Source organism: Alligator sinensis, unplaced genomic scaffold (assembly GCF_000455745.1).
Source record: "Alligator sinensis unplaced genomic scaffold, ASM45574v1 scaffold85_1, whole genome shotgun sequence".
In the NCBI taxonomy this organism is placed as follows: Eukaryota; Metazoa; Chordata; order Crocodylia; family Alligatoridae; genus Alligator; species Alligator sinensis.
The window spans coordinates 1514086-1531478 of NW_005841891.1; the positions used below are offsets into that span (position 1 = coordinate 1514086).

Below are 17393 nucleotides of genomic sequence, written 5' to 3' on the forward strand. Positions count from 1 at the left end.
TTTGCAATGTGGAAAGTGTTTATGACATTTCCCCTAACCTTGTTTCTTTGTAGTGAAATTTAGAAACCCCTCATGCTTTCTGCACCGGTTCAGTGAAAGGTTTACAGGTTTTGCATGGGTTTTAAACCTTAAGAAACATCAGCTTTTCTTATCACATGCCCTGCACTCCCAACCCACTGCCCTCAGGTCCCAGGCCCCAGTGTGTAAGGTAGGGGATGTTGTGCAGGGCTGGGGGTGTGGGGCCAAGCAGCCCCTTGCAGGCTGCAACTCTGCCAGTCTGCAAGAGAAAAGCCACAGTTTCCCATGTTTTTCTCCTTTAAAGGGGAATCCATTTTTAAAGTTGTTGATCCATTTTAAATGTTTGTTCGTGACCCTTTCATATATTCTTGCAATCTGCATGTGAGAAAGGCTGGCTTAAAGCATTCATTATTCAGCATAAAGTTCTGCCACTCCAGGACAGGCTTATCTCTTGATCTGCACAACCCAGCTCCTGGTCAGTTAAGGTGTGGCCACTCTCCACAGATGTGCCACTCAAGTCAAAGCTGCGGCTGCTCCCAACTCCAAGCTAGCACTAAGCCTATCAACATTCGTGTGCCTCACAGTGTAAGGCATCACAAGGCCCTAAAAAGAGTGCCTACATGGCCTGTTATACCAATTTAGTTAAGTGGTTGAAAAATAAAAAAATATGAAGTTAAATTAATGCAACTCGGTGAAATTGCGCTCTTCCCTGCCCCGACCCCAGAACTAGGGGACTTTTAGCGATTTGTTATTCTTGCCTCCACTTCCCTTAGATTGACTTGCACCGGAGCAATTACAATAAGGGAAATATGAGAAGGATCTTCTCAAACACACAAGGCTTCCCGGTTGCTTGTAATTTCACCCAACTTCCCTAACCTTATTCCTCCTTGAATTCCCCCCTCACTTCATCATATTAAATATATTAAATATTCCAAAGTTAACATCTTGCATGTTTTCATCTTTGCTCCATTCACCCAATTTGTCTTGTGCAGGAAGATGTTATATGTAGGAGATGCTACATATAATCAATAGTTGATTTGTACGTAAGTGGTTTATAGATTTTCTCCTTCCCAAACCCCTTTACCTGTCTCTATGATCATAAAATCCTCAGAACTAGAAAGCTTACTTGGAAAGTACTTTGCACATAGCGGGCTGCACTGCAAATAAGTATGAGATTATCAATCCCATTCATAACTCACTCATAACACTGGGATTTGAACTTTCCTGTTTTAAGAAGATGCAGATGATCAATATCTTCATTAGAGCTCAAGCTCCCCTCAAGTAACATTACCACTGTACTAAAGGAGCAATTCTTTATAACCAATATAGTTTTTGAGAAGGAAATGTACTGGAAATTCACACATTTCCTTTAGAAATCCCTGAGGGTATAAACAAACAGTCCAAATTATGGTATCAGTATTAACTGATACTGATATAAGCTGTTATGATATGGCTGTTACTTCCACAAGCCTAGCAAAACTATGGCAATGCTAACCCCATTTCTTATTCAGGTTTACAGTTAGAGTCACTGAGCTATCCTGTATTGCTTCAGGAGCATGGAGGTGAAACAGTGGCACCGTAACAGCAGATTTGTGCCTCTTTCCTGTTCAAACATTTAAGAAGTATGTTTGTCCAAAGCCAGAGGTGTTAAACTCACTTGGCTACACTGTCCACAGAAAGGTAACTTTATGCAGATAAACATGAAACCATTGGTTCTCTCTCTCTGTCTCTAGAACGGGCTTACAAACCAATTTTGCTGCCGACACTAAGGAACTGGAAAAGATTCTGGCTGATGTGACAATGAATTTCAGAAAATGTTTTTTAAATAAATTAGAAGTGAAAACACAGGTAAGCTGACCCTCAGCACCCAGGCACTAGCAATGTTCACTGGCTGTAGCTGAGCCTGGTAACTATGGATTTATTCTCATTTCTACAGAGTGTACTTCATTTTGGGGAAGGCAATCTGTTGCTAATTTCAAAATGTGTTGTGCTTAGTTTTGATTTAGAACTTTCTCAGTTCCATGTCACACCTCCCCTATTTTCAAGGCTTTCGATTACAGACTGATACCATTTATTTTCAAGCAACAATAACAACAATGTATATTGGGTGGCTTCAGGCATTCCAATTTCACCCCTGGCAAAGACCCAATAAAATCAGTGGGGTCACACCAGAGATGAATTTGGTTCTTTAACAAACAACATATTTCTAAGAGTTTATTTAGCTGTATTTATTTGCATGTCTGCCATCATGATGCATTACCAGCACCCATGTGAAAAACTTATCACAGAAGATTAAACTTAGAAAAGAGTTTATTCTGCTAAAGGCACTTTTTTTCAAATGTGTTTTCAGAGGAAAAGGGATATTTCATCAGGGAAACAGCAAAGTCCTCTTATCTTAGGTTTGCCCTGTACATCCACTGACAGCCTGAAATGACAAGTTGTTTATTTTGCTGACTGGCTTTTCCAGGTCCCTTAAATAGGAATTTCCTCAGAAGTGTAACGTGATAAATAGGCAAGTAAGAGTATAAGGAGAGATACCACAGATGGCATAGGGATTGTACTTGGATGCGAAAAGCGTATGCAGTGCTCAGAAGTAAAAGAACTTTGTGGGAAAAAATAAGGAGGAAGACTGAGATTTGATCTCCACATTATTGAAATACTTTTAGTGTGTCAGAAAGGAGTTTCGCTCTTTAGTTACAGAGAATAAACTACAGGACACAAGGGCTGCCAAGATACAGCTTGGCAAGTGAAATAAAACCTTGAATAAAGCCTTTAGACACAGCCCAGGTCCAAAGCCCTCTAAAGCCAGTGAACTTGCCATTGATATCAGTAGGCTTTGAATGAGGCCCATTATGGATGATCAGGAAGGAACAAAGTCAAGAGACTTAAGCAAGGTTTTAAATAATTTAAAAATTATATTTGATGATGACGTTCAAAAAAAAGAGTCGTTGAGACAGCACAATGCAGGGATAGCGTTCCAGATGACTGGGAATACAGAGGGAGGACTTAAACAGGAGTTACTTGGGAGGGAACTCACAAGGAGAGAGCTAGAAAGACACAGACTGGCAGGCAAGTTGGGGGTGGGTATAAAGACAATATTAAAGAGGGAGGAAATTTTGAACTTGACCCTCAAGAGAATCCCTACCAGGAGCCACAGGAGGTGTTTGGGTTAGGACAGTGCTATTTGGCACAGCTGCATGAATTCTGGAGAATTCTGGAGAACTTATGAGATGATGAGAAAAACCCCTCAGTGGTTAAAGGGAGGAGAGGAGGGCATGGGGGGTGCATGTCAGGAGCATCCTATACCCTGGGCAGCATAGCAAGGGGGAGAAGGACCAGGCTGAATTTCTGGCTTAGCCCTTAGCATGAAGACAAGAAGGGAAGACCTGCAGGCAGATGTGCTGAGCCCAGATCAATGATAGAAGAGAATTCAAATGAAATCCCCAGGCAGCAGAGGTAGCCATCTCACAGGAGAGATTTGCCCTATCATATCTTGATTTCTTTCTGGATAACACCAGAGTACAGTGGCATGGGAAGTGAGTTTCTGGGCTGGTTTCCAGCATGCTTGGCTCTGCATAATGGATCACACCCTCAGATGGTGCAGATCAGTGAGGACAGTGCCGCCGTGTCAACTGAGAACCTGGTACATTATGTGAAGAAGCAGCAGGCATCAGTGGGCTCTTACAGGGCTCAGTCAGCTGCTCTTACATTCCACTTAGGCTTCCTGTGATTAACATTTTAATTTGCCTCTTCATCCTGAAGCTTTCACTGGCTGATGCAAAGGATTTTCATTTATCTAAAAAATTACAGTTAGGGAATTAAAGAAACCACAATGCAAGGAAATCCACCATCCATCCTTAATACCTTAGCCAAGTGAAGCATATGCCAAAACCAAGGCTCTACTCTCCTTGACATTTAACAGTGGCTTCTCACTGTTCCCCCTAGGAATCTGTGCTGCTGCAAAGTACATGTCTGAGCAGTGCTTGTGTATAACTCACAACCCAGGTCTGCTTTCTTTTCATGCCCAAAGCCCTGGCTGACTTCTTTGAGAGCTCTGGGTTCATTGAATTAAGGGCTGGGCTCAGAAGGCTACGCACCCAGGGGATTCTTTTCTCAGGGGACTTAGGAACCTAAGGGCAAATTTTAAAAAAAGGTAACTCATGCTTACAGTCCTAAGTCTTGAACGTCTGTGGAGTTTAGGCTCTGAGGGCCAGGTGTTTCGAGTTATTACTTAGGCACCTAAAGAAACAGGGAGGTGCCTACTGGGTCTATTGGGTTTGGAAAATTGCCTAGGCTGTTATGGGGAACAGCCATTGGATAAAATGTATGCACTTGTGCATATATTCCCCCTCTTCAGTAAGTGACTTACCACAAGGCCTGAGAGTCACACTCACTTTTACTTCATCGCTCCAGCCCAATGGGTCTTGGATTCTTTCCTACACGGTGGCCTGGCTTCAACAGGAGAGACGGTGAGTGCCTCTACCTTCAGCACTGTCCTCACAAGGCACTTTCTGGTGAGGTGGGAGCTAATCCCTCCAGCTTCAGTGAATGGAGTGTGGGCTCTCAAACCCCAAGTGAAAGTTCCTCACCACTGTGTAAAATGCTCCAGTTCTATGTAGGGCTTAATCTGTGGGCACGTCTACACATGCATTACTGTGCCGTAACTACAATGCATTAAGTTTAGTACCTGTAATACTAAATAATCAGTGCTATTGGACAGTAGTGCCACCACACATTTTTACATAATGCTAATGTACAGCACACTAATTCTACTGCGCATTAGCACAGCTTTCACCACAACATGCTAATGCGCAGTAGAATTAGACTACTGTGCTCCTAGCATCTTGTGTAGATGTGCCCTGGTTCATGTACTCTGAGATGCCAGTGGATCAGGAGAAAGAGGCAAAGGAATGCTTCAGTCATGGATTCAGGTGGGAACACAACTGAGGTGCCTGTGCAGTGTAGACACCTCCAGTGTTAGGCGACTGCTGACCAGTGGCTTTCAGGATCACAGGTTTGGGCTGAGGGGCTCAGTTCTGACTCCTAGTTTAAGTGCCTAAGTCTTTTGATGGATCTGGCCCCAAAGTCACTTGGAAGAATGTTAGCCCATATGCTCATGTGTAGTCTGAACAGTGCCCTGTGCACCAAGCAGACACAGTAATTGTTGTTAAGCAATATTATGACTAGGTTTTACTATTGTAATATTAGTGAATTGGTCTTTTCCAGCCACTATTTAAGAAAATTCTGAGCAAAACCTGGGTATCAAGCGATGAAATATTGAACTCAATACTGTCAACCACTGTCCAGTATTCCCAAGATTTAAACTATTTGAGGCAGCCTACCAACAAGGTATGTGTTCCTTCCCTATGCAGTTGCCCTGGAGTTACAGCAAAATGTCATGTACTCCCTTCCAGAATATAGACTGACTTTGAACTCTCGTTTGTGTGTGTGTGTGTGCGTGTGTTCACGCATGCATGCACAAAAGAGAGAGAATACAAAGATACATGTATATCTTTTTATGTCCGTACATAAAACCTGACATAAATAAGGATTGCTTATTTGAGAGTTTGCAAGGTCATTATCTTGCTTTGTCATGGAAATAAGTATCATATCCTTTCCTTTCTAAAATTTAAATAAGGGAATTGGTTTCATTAAAGAGGAGCCAAAAGCACTGGTTAATATTACTCTTTGAATGCAGTGATTACTTTAGCATGTTATACACTCCATATATATCTATACAATTGTGAAATTAGAGGGTAAGTAACAATAGCTCTAAATTTAAAATCTGCAGGCATCATCCAAACCTATTATTAAACAGTCCCAAATGTCCCCATTTGCTACTGAAGAGCCAAATTACCAACATGTAATCACGGACCATTTTGGAGTAGAGACTGCTGGTAATTATACAGCTCCTCTTTGTTCCCTCTCTTAGCTTCTTGCCTTGATAGAAAGTGATGGAAGGGAACACAAGCCGTGTGTTTGTTTCAGAACCATCTGCGCGCTGTGCTGAATGCTTTTCTTGAGTGCCACCCAGGATGGACTCCTAAGCCTTCAGTTTAGTATGCAATGATTAGCGTACTCAGCTCATGGGTCTCACCTGCCTCTTCGGTTATTGTGAGGGAATTAATGAACTCCCTACCCTCAGACTCTCTCACACTCCATTTTCCTGCATTTTTTTTTAAAATCAGGATTTTCTACGCGACGTTCACAGGTACTTGGTGAGAGAATACATTGCACAGGCCCTCAAACCAAGAAAAAAAATGAACAGCTCCCAGCGGCAGAAAGTGAGCAAAAAAATGAAAGAAGAAGCCACAGTTATAACAGAAACACTCAGTGATCTGGTAGGTAGATCCTCTCATTGCCTCATTAAGCACTTTTCCTCTAGCTGGTGGTATCATGGTGCCTTGATGTATGAAACTACAGAACATAGGGGAAAGCTTTAGGGGGTCTTGTTTGTTGGGGCTATGTTTACAATAGGGAAAAATTCTTAAAATCCAGCAGTACAGGCAGTCCTGACTTACGGTTACAACGTTTCACACATACAATGTTTATAAATTGACACCCTGTTTCAACTTTACAATGCCAGTTTTGACTTACAACACTTGATCTGATGCAATGCCATGCCAGCGAACAAGTTCGCTGCGTCGCTCATCTCCCTGGAGAACATCTTCCTGGAGAACAAACTTCCTTGGACACTTCCTTTAAAAAAGCAAACAAGACTCCAGAAAAACCTGCAGCCAGGACTCCTGAGAAGACTCCAGCCAAGAACCCTTCAAAAAGTCTAACCAAGAGCCTTTCAAAAAGTCCAGCAAAGTCACCTCAAAGAAGTCCTTCCAAATCAATATGATTGCTATTTACAATATAAATATATTAATGTAGCTATATTACTCATCTATAATTGATCGAGTACAAAATTCTGGGGTATTTTTGGTGAAAATAGGGTATCGGGCCTTGTTCAGGATCCAATCCCCCATTTATAACATTGTTTAGCGTGAGAAAATAGGTTCTGAGTTGCAATATTTCGACTTAAGATGTGGCTTTCAGGAACCAATTGTGTTGTAAGCCTGAGGACTGTCTGTATTGCAATCATTAGGTCAGCTCAGCCAGTATCTCTAGTGGTTACTGGTTGCTGTTGCTGAGGCTCAGTAGCCAAGGCTCTGGTGGTCACTGGTTGCTGTTGTTTTTATTTCTGTTACCGGAGCACTTAGGTTCTCCCGTCACGGACTAACGACCCATTGTGCTAGGTGCTGTACAAACACAGAACTAAAATGTTCCCTGTTCTAGAGAACTTGCAATGTAGGCACAAGACAAGAGATGATGGAGCAGCACAGAAAGACAGGAGAACACAAGGAAATAATGAGACAGGATTGGTCAGCAGGACAGACTGTAGCCACAGCGCATCACTCTCCTAACCACTGCAAAGTGTTCTATTAGCCACGTGGCAAAGGAGAGTTTTAATGAGGGCTCTGAAGGAAGGTGATGAAAGTAGCTTTGTGGAGACTTGCAGGGATTTCCTCCAGCTTTGGAAGGGTAGCAATTTAAGTGCTCCTACCAGTGCTGCAGCTGACGGAGATAAAGCAGGGGTAGCAATGGTGAGACCCAGTAGAAAAAAAACTCTGGTAGGAAGGAGGCCAGGGGAGTCAGAAACTGGGGCCTTGCTAGGTGACCCTTCAGTCTTGGGGAGGTCAGAAGGAATTGATGGCTGACTGTCCCCTTCATGAATAATGAATACCAGGGCTAGGATTTTCAGACAAAGTGATTTAAATGACTAACTTGTTTTGGATCTTTTGCAAATCCCAGTCTTGATCATTAACAAACCAAAATTAGTGGCTCTTTGATAGGTGAGCCAGAGGGGATCCCATAGGGATCTGGGGGTTTTTTTGTATATAATGTACACTCCGATTTTAACTAGCTGGTTTAGGTGGAAAAGGTGCAGGTTATACATGAGAAATATGGTTTTTGTCATATTGAAGTTGTGCCACCAGTGCCATTGAAGTTGTGCCACTCATACAATTAAAGGATTGCAAAGCCAGGCCCCTACTTAGTTACACAAGGGAGGTCTCAGCAGCATGTGAATGGCTTCCCTTTCTGCCCTAGTGCCTCCTACATTCTTTGCCATTCTGCACAAGACTCCTGCAGGCAGGTGCTCACTGGGCAAACTGGTCACTTCACAATCCAGCGAAACCTACCAGCGCACCATCGAAAAATTAAAATGTTAAGGCTAACTCATCTTTCATTTCCCTGATTCGCTGCTGACCCTTTCCCCATAGTGGTGCCATAAAGTGGAGATGTGCTATTACTCCAATGTACCCCATCCTTTGCCAGGTATTTCTGCATGTGTGAGGAGGGTGCCCAGCCTAGTGGCTAGAAAAGGAGACTCAAGTCAGAGTCTCCTGTTGGCCATGGATTCATTTCAGGGCCTGGAGCCAGCTACGACTGCCCTTCCTTATTATTTCATAGACATTAGGACTGAAAGGGACCTCACAAGATCATCGGGTCCAAACCCCTGCCCAAGGGGCAGGAAGTCAGCAGGCATCAAATGATCCCAGCAAGATAGGCATCCAAGCGTTTTTTGAAAGTATCCAGAGTAGGTGCTTGCACCACCTCCAGGGGGAGTCTATTCCAGGTCCTGGGGACTAGGACAGTACAGAAGTTTTTCCTTATGTCCAGCCTAAAATGGTCTTCCAGGAGTTTTTATAAAATAAGCATGATAAGGCGAACCTTTTGCTAAGTACTTGATACTCAGCATACAGAAATGATGTGTGTTTTACTGTGCTAAACGAATGTTGATGAAAATGTACTTTCTAGGTGCTGCTGCTTCTCATTAACATGCAGTGTGTAAACAGTCATCATCATCTAGTTTCTTATTCCTAGGGCTCCGATTCTGATGAGCTTTCTCTTGCCATATCTGTCATTGCTGATATCATTTCTGAGAAGAAAAAAGAAAAAATCCAGGCACACCTGGAGTCAATGCGTCAGCGCCATCGAGATTTGAGGTATGTAGAGCTCATATCAGAGGATTTCTCACTGTAAAGTGCTGCGAGCAGAATAACAAATCACATTTCTTACCTCTGCATGCATCTGTACAATTCTTTTTACTGGTTGGTAACAGAGGACCAAATAAAGCTTAAGATATGTAGGTTTCACTTCCCATCCCTTTCCATTTTACCCTATTTCAGGGGTTTCAAATATATGGCCCATGGGCCAGATTTAACTGCTCTCTTGTTTGCCCTCCATTTCTTGTAGTTTCAAAATTGCACTTGCAATGTTGGAAGGTGTTTTTAAAAACTCTTTTCATCTATAAGTGGACAACTGAATAAAAGAGGGCTTCTTCCTCTTCAACACATCTCTCCACAAAGTCCACCAATGTAGGCAATCCACTAAGAACAAGAGTACAGATCCTTCCAGGACAACACTGAAGTTTATCATTTAATTTACCTGCTAGATTCCACATAGCTGGCTCACTAGAAAAATACATACACCAATAGATCAAATACTGCTGAAACATTTGGATGGAGCCAGGACCCAGTGGTAGCAGTCATACGAGTGCTTCTCAAGTGCCCCAGAATTAGACAGAATTTAGGCTTTTGCTTTAAATGGCACAGCCTCCAAAGATGACTAGGGGACTGTCTGATAACAATCCAGTCCTCAGTGATTACTGTAGTTAAGCAACAGATTACACCTTGATATATATTTTTATTGTGGTCTTTAGAGGCATCCTTATACAATGTAGTTTATGAGCAAGGTATAAGTCCATGTCCTTAGTCACTTTTGTAACCTATCCATTGATTTTTCCATTACTAGATAAGAAGTCTGCTCCATATCTAGGTTACTTTCACTCTAAATAGAATGGTTGTTGTGTTATATGAGTACAAAAAAGAGTAGAGTTTAATGACATCTGTATATTAACCAAACAATGAAGCTTTAAACACATACATTTTAAAAAATGTTTTAAAACCAGGTGCAGCGGTTTGCACAGTCAGGTGGCATTACAACCAGGCCTTATCTGACCAGTGATTCATTTAAACAGAAACTTTACAGCTTGTTCATAGCCCAGAAGGGGCATACAGTATTTTGGGTGCCTATAGATGTGCACCCTACACACACTACATTCTAATTCGAATGCTCCAGCATTGTCTTACTGTCACATTTATTAAGCCCCCATGTGTTTCAGAATGGCTTCAGGGGTGCTTTATCTAAATCTTGTCAAATGAGCTTTAAATAAAGTATCCTGTAGCCATTTAGAAATGTGCAAGGGCTTAATTAATGTGATAGTTTATTAATGTGATAGGGAGCTGTTTTAATTAGAGCAGCTGTCCAGGCACCACTCTAATTAAAACAGCCTCCTCCTTTTGTCCCTGAGCATGTATATAGGCAGCCATTAGGCATCTTCACACGTGCTGCACGGGCTGGTGGGGTGGGCACGCTTTATTTAGAGCAGCTCCAAGAGCTGCTCTAATTAAGGCACCCACAGTGTCTTGTGTATCAGCGTCCCCACACTTCAAAATGGCAGTGTGAGTGCTTTAACTAAAGCTCATTCTATGAGCTTAAGTTCAAGTGCCCCTGCCACCATTTTGAAGTGCAGGCACACTAATACACAAGAAGTGGAGACCGCTGGAGCATGCTAATTAGCATGCTCCATCAGACTCAATTAATTGAGTCTGCTCCAACGTGCTGTAATTACAGCACGTTGGAGCAGCATCCCCACATGTGTACAGGCACTAGGGCTGTGCAAAACAGCACCATTTCATTTCAAGTTTCATTTTGACGGGACAGTGTTTCATTTTGAGTTCTGTTTCATTTCAAAAGCACTGTTCAATTTCATTTAATCGAAACTGTTTTGCTGTTTTGACATTGTTTCGATGTTTCACCCATAGGCTATAATGGGGAATCATGGAAATGCCTAAAATTTCAACATTTCCTGCCTGATTCAGATGAATCTTGCAGGGATGGTAGCCCCTTCTGAGGGCATAAAGCCTGCCAAGTTTCAATGACATAGGTGCAGAGATTTCTTGGAAACTGCACCTCAAGGTGTTGACAAGCAAAACTCATGTCACTTGCCAGCAGCAGAAGCCTCCTGTCATCTGGCCCACAGATCTGGAGGCCTGCACCCCCGAGAGGGCTGCAGGGCAGTGCCGGACTCCTCCTGGGAGCGCAGGACCACAGATCTCCGTGCCAGATGACAGGAGGCTGCTGCTGCCACCTGGGACTGGCACTGGGTACAGCTCACTCCTAGCACCAGGAAGATTGATGCTGCTGCTGGCCGAAGGCAGCAGTGGCAGCCTCCTGTCATCCAGTGCACAGATTGGGGGCCTATGCCCCCCAGAAGGAGTCTGGCACAGCCCTGCAGCCCTCCTGGGCTGTTGCTGCTGGTTGGGGCCAGTGGCAGCACCAGTCTTCCCAGTGCTGGGCATGGGCTGCACCCAGCACTGGTCCCAGGCGGCAGCACCAGTCTCCTGTAAAGTGGTGCACAGATCGGGGAATCGCCCGCACCCCTGGGAGGGCTGCAGGGCTCTGCCAGACTCCTCCTGGGAGGTGCGGGCCCCCAATCTGTGTGCCAGATGACAGCAGTCTTTGCAGCACTCAGCACGGGCTGCACCGAGCACCGGTCCCAGCTGGCAGCAGCAGTCTCCTGTCATCTGACGCACATATCAGGGGCCCACCTGCATCCCTGGGAAGGCTGTAGGGCTGTGCCGGACTTCTCCTGGGGGTGCGAGCCCCCAGTCTGCATGCTGGATGACTGGAAGCTGGTGCTGCCACCTGGGAACGACGATGGACACAGCCCGCATCCAGCACCAGGCAGATGCGGGGGCCTGCACCCCTGGCAGGGCTGCAGAGCTGTGCCGGACTCCTCTTGGGAGGCATGGCCCCCGGATCTGTGCACTGGATGACAGGAGGCTGCCACTGCCAGCTGGGACCGGCGCTGAAGCCAAGTAAATTCAAAACATTTAAAAACTTTTAAAACATTTTGAGTGCCCTTGTTTCATTTCAAAGGCTTTTGCTTAGTTTTGATTTTGCTGTTTCAAGCTTAAAATGCATCGAAACAGCTTCAAAATAAAACACCTGGCAAAATTTTGCATAGCCCTAACAGGCACCCATTGAGACCAGCAACTCAAAATCCGATCTCACAAAAACCCTGAGGCCCAAAAAGAGGCAATTTCCATAGTTTTTATCCAAACTAGAAATAGACTGTTAGGGTCATCAGCTCAGTTTGCATTCTAGCCATACTGGGCACGACTACATGTGCCTCTAAGGCACCATTGTTAATGAACTGTCATTTAGTACTTCCTTTTGGAAGTACTAAGACGGTGAGGTAACAGCCCCTACTGTGCCGTGAGTGCTGTGCATGGTTATTTTTAGGCACTATGTCGCTTTATAATAGAGGAGCACATGGCTACAGAGACGTAGCTGCAGCATCACAGCTCTTGCTCATGGATGCTATGTCGCCATAGCGCATTGCTATGGCGATGTAGTGTCACGTGTAAATGCACCCATTGAGTAGCATAATCTCTAGAAATAAGTTTTGAAAACCAGGCAGAGCCTACCAGCCCTTTCTTGCTTTGTGTCATACCTCAGGTCGTTCTTTTCCTGGGGTGGTAAGAGTCCCAGAAGAGTTTTTGTATCCATATGCGCGCACACTCCTGGAACAGTGCCCATTACTTGTGTTTTCTCTGCTAGCTGAAATCTAATTACTGCCTGTTAACTTCCTGAGCATTAATGCTGATGTTATTTATCAATTGTTAAATATAAAAGGCCTTCTGTTTCTCAGGAAAACTTGGTGAGAGGCTGAAGGTTTCACATTTTAACATCTAAAAGCATCAAGAAGGAGATTGTCACAAGCACAAAGAGCTGTCAGGTGCCCATCTCTCATTGACATGTTGAACTTGTCTCTATACTTCTGAAAGTCTTCGAGCCCTGTCCTGCTAGCCTTACTCATGATGAAACTAGTCATTAGTCTATGCAGTGTCACCGAAACACCATTGTCCTAGAGTGTTCAGTCCCCCAGGCCTTTCTGCAATGCTCTTGGGATGATTAGCAAAGAACACCAATGGAGGGATGGAAACCAGCCCAGATACTTCAACTTGCCTTCCCTTAATGCAGAGCATTGTTGTTACTTGGTTTCTTACAAGGTTTTCACTCACCAAGAATGATTTTGTTTTGCTTTTCACAGGAACGAACATATTGTAGCTATTCTCACCCTCCGAGGATTTTGGAGGAAGACAAGAGAGAGCATTATTCGGCATTTGGGCAATCTCAAAGAAGATGCAGAAATCGAGACTGATGAGGCACTCTTTGCTGAGATTGAGGCTTCAACTATTGTCAGCTGCCTTTAAAGACCAGCTAACCTACAGAAATCCACTTCCCCAATTCCTTCCAGGGCTTCACATTCCTAAAGTAACTCCTGCTCCTAACTGCCCCTCCAATGCAACATTTTATTTCAGGTGCACAACTGGACTCTCTGGCCCAGAAAGCAAACACAGTGGAGGAGCCAATAAACTGGGACTACACAGAAAGGTTCTCCAAGCAAGACCTTTACTCTGTCTAAAAGGACATGTCAGGCTGCACACTTGGGTTGATCACTGGACGGCTGCTCTCTTTATTGTACTGCTGATAGTTATGCTTTCCTGTTTGCGCATTTGTTCAGAGGATCTGAGAGGGCTGTGACAGATTCACTGAGGTTGGGCTAAGGTTTGGGCTATATGCCTGTATTGACACCCAGGAGAAAACAAGACCCCAGCCCCCACTCTAGAGCTGTGCCCAGTGCTGCCCTCACATCAACAAGGGGCAGAGAGTGAGCAGGCAGGGCTGGAACTTGCCTCCATGCCCTCCCTTACAGATCAAACGCTGCAACAGAGTTGACATGCCGGGGAGTGGGTCATTAGCCTCTGTTCTAAAACTAAACTGCAAGTGCTTCCACTGCAAAAAGATCACCAGGAGTGAAACGGACTTCAGCAGATTTCAACCATGGGTCCCCTTGGGCATGGCCTGCCATTTGTACAGAGGCCCAAGTCCTGTACTCTGTGGGAGGAAGTCTGACCGAAACCAGAGTTCCCCACTGCTGGAAACAAGTGTGCAGGTGCTCTTCATGCCTTGGGCACAGCTGAGTAAAATGAGATGGGCTCAGGGCTGGACATATGGAGACATGAGTGGGGCTAGTGGATTCAGCACAGCTTGAACCCAGAGGTGGCTTTCATTTACATCTGATCAGAAGGAATTCACCCACAACCCTGGAGACTGCAGCCCTACAGCGTTGTCTAGAAGCAGTGTAAAAACTGGAAGTCCTGAGTAGTGAGCCATAGTAGTGGGCCCTTCGACTCTCAGACTGCATGCAGGGATCAAGATTTAGCCCAGAGCTCTCTCATGGTGAAGCCATAAGAGTCTAGCGATATCAGAGCAGAAGGTGGGAGTTCTTTTCATGTTCCCTCTGCCCTTGCTCTTCCTGGAAACTCCTTTTAATGAGGCCGTTACGATCTGTCACTGATGTTACGAATGCAAGTGTGAGGCAGACACCAGCAGCAACTTGGCCCAGATCCTTAGCTGATGTAAATCAGTGTAGCTTCATTGACTTAAATGGAATGGTACTGTTGCCAGTGATTCTCAACCAAGGTGTTGCAGCACCCTTCTGTGCCTTGAGATGCTTTCAGGATGCTGTGGGGGGCCACATGATGGTAGCGCTGCTAGGTGTGCAAACAGGATTCACATGATAAACCCATAGATTTAAAATAATAAGCCATTCGGTTAAAAACATCCTGACCTGTTGTGCACTCACTGTGGCACCAGGCCTGCTGGCCCCCTTCCATGCTGTGCCCCTGAGTGCCAAGTTGTTGGGTCTTCTGCTTCCTCAGGCTTGGCCCCTTTCTTATAGCCTGGGCTACTAGCCAAGATCCATCCATTGGGACCTGGATTCAAAGTCCTGCATCCAGCTCTGGGCCACTGACCCTATACGGCTGCAGCCACTAGTGCACTGGGCCCTTTGTATGATTGCACCCCAAGGTGCTAATGAGGGCTCCTCCTCCCCTACAGCCTCAACCACAAACCACCAGTTTACCAGTCAATCACAAACTGTAAGCCCATGGGTTATAACCAAAAAAATAAAGTTAAAGAAGGCAATATGCCAGTTCATGTTTTTCCACGGCTCTGTGCTTCTGCTTCCCACCATCTGCTATGCTTCTTCCTGTGCTGATGCTGCAGCTTCTTGGGGAGTCATCAGGAGTTCACCCCTTCTGCTGCCGAGACCCCATTTACCAGCTCAGCCCAGGGTTTTTATAGTTCTGGCCTGCCCCCTTCTGGTCACCTGACTATCTGGCAAGGCTCAGCTTTTAACTCCTACCCTGCCAGCAGGCTGTGCCCAGAAAGATCTAGTGTTAAAGGGACCAGCCTGCTTTCTGGTAACAGGGCTAGGGTTCCCTGTTACAGAGCCCCATATATTGAAAAAGACTTCAGGGATATTTTTCAGGATTTAGCTATTAGCTTGATGTATGTGGATGAAGCATTGCCTCAATCATTATTTTTTTAGTAACTGAGTTTTTAAGTTTGAAGTAAAACTAGTGATAAGCCTTAGTTCATTTTTTATCCATGTGTCCACCTAGATACAGTGAAGTACCTGAGGACAGTGGGTATTAATAAAAGGCTAAAGGCACTGCACATGCCGAGCAGACAAGAAATAAGTACACCTTCTTATCTAAGTCATTAGACACCAGGACAACTCAGAAAGAGATGTGGTAAATTCTCCATCATGTGAACTCTTGGAAACCAAGACTGGGTGCCTTCCTAAGGACATGTTGTAGTTCAATAACCATATGTGCATATATTTCAGGAATCTGTTGAGTGCCATTTTATAACTTGTATCATTCAGGAAATAAAGATATAGGAGCATTATGGTCCCTACAGGCTCTCTGACTTGTGAATCTATGTGCCTTTCATGGCTGTAAAGAAGTGTGGTTTCATCTGCATTTACCCTTGAGACGAAAGGGCGATTTTACATGTGCTGTGGGAGTGCGGGGGAGAGTGGTGCTTTAAAGCACTGCAGCATCCCCATGCTTCAAAATGGAAGGAGGGGCACTTGAACTAAAGCTTGTTGAACAAGTTTTAGTTAAAGCCCCCCCTGCCACCATTTTGAAGTGTAGGGATGCTGATACATGAGAAATGGAGACTGGCTGGAGCACACTAATTAGCATGCTCCAACAGCCCTTGTTTTCCACCTGTGTGGTAAGGTGCCTAACTCACATTAGGGCTAGGATAGCGCCCAGGGGATACTCTGAATGTTCCCACAATCTAGGTAGGCTGTCTATGGGAAATAGCTGCAATTTAGAGCTGCTCTTCTGCCCTGTTTGAACATACTACATCCCTGTCCTGGGCATAAGTCACCCTGTGGGCTTAATTGCCTCCATACCAGCAGAGGTGAAATGAAGCCTAAATACAAACAGGGGGATGCTGAGATTTCATAGACATTAGGGCTGGAAGAGACCTCCAGCATGGCATGCTTCAAGCTGGGCCTCCAACCTGAGAAGCAAAGGGTTGGATTTTCAGAGACACCAAGCATCTGAAGCTCCCAATGAGATCAGTGGAAGCCTGGGTCATGCTTGAAACACGGGATTGGGCCCTCTTTGTTCTGTGTTGTGATTCAAGCACCTCAGGCAAGAGAGGTTTTTGTTGTGGAAAGACTGTTCTCAAAGGTCCCAAATTTAAGCTGAAGAGCCAGCTGTCACAAGAATCAGTGGATTATATTAGACTCTCTAATCAGAGCCCATTTCTATCCCCTGGGGGGCAGAGAAGAGCTTGGAAACCTGAACTAAAGGCACTCCAGAGCAGGGTGAGGTAGTCCCTTTGCCCTCTGCCCTCCCCCAACTGCTTCTCCCTACAGTCCTTTCCCCGCTCCTGGCTGTCTGATCCTGCTGTCCCTGAGTACATGGAAATGAGGGACACTTTTGAAAACACTGACCTTGAAATAAACATGCCTGTAGTTTAATTTATCCAGAATTAATGCATTTTACCTTTTTTTGAAACTGTTGTAGGTTTAGCATAGGTACTCTATAAACATACTTTTAAGCAGCACTTTTGTACTTAGCTATATACAGTCCATACTATGCATGGTATTTGTCCAAAGCCAAAAGGCTCACATTTTAGCATATAGCTCACTGGGCTTGGCCCCAGCAAGAGTCAACAGTGTTTCAAGCCATGGTGACCCCAGAGCTCAGCATTGCTCCCACAAAGGATCCATGAGTTAATTAGCTCCTCACTCATAACTGGAACTGGAATTCCTGGTCTCCTCCAAAAAATTATATGCAGATGAGGCACAAGGCAAACTGGTCTGGCTCCACTTCATTGAGGATGGGCCACAATAATCATATGTGACAGGCTGAGAAAGAGGGCAA

At 44.7% G+C, this 17393-nt stretch overlaps 1 protein-coding gene across 7 annotated transcripts in view; it reads left to right on the plus strand.

Moving 5' to 3' along the window:
* The window catches only part of EXOC3L4 (exocyst complex component 3 like 4), a 44661-nt gene extending 28762 nt beyond the window's left edge, over window positions 1-15899 (plus strand). For all 7 annotated transcript variants that reach the window (XM_025197218.1, XM_025197219.1, XM_025197216.1 and 4 more), the window contains 5 exons: window positions 1752-1866; window positions 5245-5367; window positions 6207-6359; window positions 8893-9014; window positions 13190-15899. In XM_025197218.1, coding sequence (XP_025053003.1) covers window positions 1752-1866; window positions 5245-5367; window positions 6207-6359; window positions 8893-9014; window positions 13190-13352 — 676 coding nt within the window. In that variant the 3' untranslated portion in view covers window positions 13353-15899. The remainder of the gene's footprint in view (window positions 1-1751; window positions 1867-5244; window positions 5368-6206; window positions 6360-8892; window positions 9015-13189) is intronic.
* The last annotated feature ends 1494 nt before the right edge of the window (window positions 15900-17393 follow it).